Source organism: Lactuca saligna, chromosome 9, assembly GCF_052625555.1.
Source record: "Lactuca saligna cultivar CGN05327 chromosome 9, ASM5262555v1, whole genome shotgun sequence".
Classification (NCBI taxonomy): domain Eukaryota; kingdom Viridiplantae; phylum Streptophyta; class Magnoliopsida; order Asterales; family Asteraceae; genus Lactuca; species Lactuca saligna.
In genome coordinates this window covers 20,862,803-20,865,478 of record NC_136425.1, presented here as the reverse complement: position 1 = coordinate 20,865,478, position 2,676 = coordinate 20,862,803, and the positions used below count along the sequence as shown (strand labels likewise).

The window sequence follows — 2,676 nt, the reverse complement described above, 5'->3', positions numbered from 1 at the left end:
ACAGAAATCGTGAGGAAGGACATGAGCATCTATATCATGATTACTTTGCGGATAACTGTGTATACGGGGCGAAAGACTTCAAAAGAAGATTTCGTTTAAGTAGGGATGTGTTCTTACGAATCGTCAATGCCTTGAAAAGTCGGTATCACTTCTTTACTGTACTTTTATACAAACTAAATAAAAATGTACTACATGTTTCATTTTAAATTTACAACATATGCAATATATTTTTAAATTGTAGATAATTTATGTTTAGGTATGAATTTTTTCAATTGAGACATGATGCTAGAGGTAGACAAGGGTTTACAACGTTGCAGAAATGTGTTGTGGCAATTCGTTTGATGGCTATGGGGAGTCACCCGACACCATGCATGACTATATGAGAATGTCCAAAAGAATCACAAGGGAGAGTTTGTATACATTGTCAATGGGTGTTGTTGAAACATTTGGAGACTTGTATTTGCGAAAACCTTCATTGCATGATTTGCAAGAATTGTATGCAGCGCATGAAAACGTCATGGGTTTCCCGAAATGATCGGAAGCGTTGATTGTACACACTGAAAATGAAAAAATTGTTCGTAGCATGAAAATAGCAATACACAAGTGGTCATCACGGATCACCTTCTTTGGTTTTAGAGGTTGTTGCTTCTCAAGATTTATGGATTTGGCATGCATTTTTTGGGGTTGCGGGTTCCAACAATGACGTCAACGTTCTTGATCAATCGCCAATATTCGACTATCTTTTGAATGGAAAGGCCACGGATGCTCCTTTCACGGTGAATGGAAACGAATACAAATATGGGTATTTCCTTACAGATGGAATATATCATTAGTATTTCACATTCGTGAAGTCATTTCGCCACCCGGTTGAAGAACGAGACAATTTTTTTAAAAGAAGACAAGAAGGAGCACGTAAGGATGTTGAACGTGCTTTTGGGGTGGTGAAGGCGAATTGACATATAGTCGAACATGCAAGCACGACCATTGGATTTAGAAACTCTACGATATATCATGTATGCATGTATTATAATACATAACATGGTAGTAGATTATAAAGGGCAAAATATTGCACACTATATCCCAACGGAGCCCCCAGATACGTTCAGTTTCAACCAGGAACAACAGAGTATTTGCATCACGTTGTTGACATTCATGACGCAAATAAACACAGACAACTTCGAGAAGACTTGGCGAATTATATCTTCTATGGTAACAATAACGATAACGAATAGCGTTGTATTTTTTTTTTTTGAATTTGGATGTTATTATTATTATTATTATTTTGAATTTGGATGTTATGTGTAATTTAATTTCTATGTTAATTTTCATCTTTAAAAATTATTATATGTTATTTATAATTTTTTAAACATATTTATTATGTTATATTTAAAAATATTTGTCTAAATTAAAAAAGAAAAAGAAATTCGAAAAAAGTAAAAAATAAATTATAAAATGGAAAAAAATTGATGTTATAACAAGATACAACATGGTCATCATTCATTGATAATGTAGCATGTAATATAACACCAAAATAATATTACAACTAATTATCCACACCTAACAATCTAAAAAGCGGCAAGCGGCAAGGTGCCTGTATGTCTCAATAGGTCTAATGCATGGTCCACATAATCCTCTCAATCCGGAACCATTTTCTGGTCCACGGGTCCAGCCAGTATCGTCCAAATGCTTAATAAAGAAACTAATAATATGTTTAACTCGATTGTTATTATTCAGCGACCCATAAAACATATTTGCGGTCAATTTGAGAACAATAATGTGGATTTTATCATCATAGATTAATTTGTCTTCCACTGTTGAGGGCGATGCCTTGGATTTTCTCTTTGTAGTGTAGTTGACACTTCGGTTATTCCTTTTGTATTCAATAATATTTTTTGTTTAAATTACACTCTAACTTCAAATTTTAATTATTAAAATTATATGTAAAAATATTATTCTTATTTGCATAGATAAAATATCGATGTAAAATACGTATATTCTCTAATAAATAAATATTTTTTTTACCACATGTATTCTTCTCATTCATTTTATCACATGGTATTTTTTAGAATTTTTGAATTTTCTATTTTTCACTTGTTATTTTATTGTATTTTTTATGTTATTAAATTAAAATTTCACATCTAATATGTAAGGTAATATATATGAAATATATTTATTAAAAAGGGTTTATATATTTAAAGTATTCAATATAATAAAGTCTCATTAATTTTAATAATTTTAAATTTTTCTTATATATTCAAACTTTTTAAATTATTGAAATTTCATATTTATTTTTTTTTAAAATAAACTAATGTAATACATGGTTCCCACATCTAGTGTACATTAATACGATCGATATTATAAACGATTATTGAAATTGTATATTAAAAAAAATGAATTATGCAAATCATGGAGATGCAAATTTAAAAATGATCATCAATTCTTTTACTATCTTTTGTTTGTATCGTACAGCTACATGCATGCAATCATTCAAAATATCATTCTTTCGAAGCTTATTGTTTTAACTTTTTCGAAGAACATTGGTTCTGTTTGTATCAGAAAGCAAATACCTTGAGTTAATAAATTATTTAAAAACACATAAAACAAAAGTATCTCCGTCATGTTTTCTATTATAAATCAAAAACCCATTTCGTCAAGAAACTGTAATCATGACAGAAA

General features: G+C 29.9%; 1 protein-coding gene across 1 annotated transcript; it reads left to right on the top strand.

The window, feature by feature from the left end:
- Positions 1–319: 319 nt before the first annotated feature.
- Positions 320–833, top strand: LOC145016065 (uncharacterized). The gene is made up of 2 exons (XM_078974494.1): positions 320–521; positions 637–833. Exons 1-2 carry the CDS (start codon positions 320–322, stop codon positions 831–833), a joined length of 399 nt encoding a protein of 132 aa, XP_078830620.1.
- The last annotated feature ends 1,843 nt before the right edge of the window (positions 834–2,676 follow it).

Bases quoted from the DNA above. Each gene is read 5' to 3' on its own strand.
- LOC145016065 (XM_078974494.1), top strand. From the start codon at position 320: ATGTGTTGTGGCAATTCGTTTGATGGCTATGGGGAGTCACCCGACACC. The intron at 522-636 runs GTTTCCCGAAAT...CTTTGGTTTTAG, and splicing joins AGCGCATGAAAACGTCATGG to AGGTTGTTGCTTCTCAAGAT.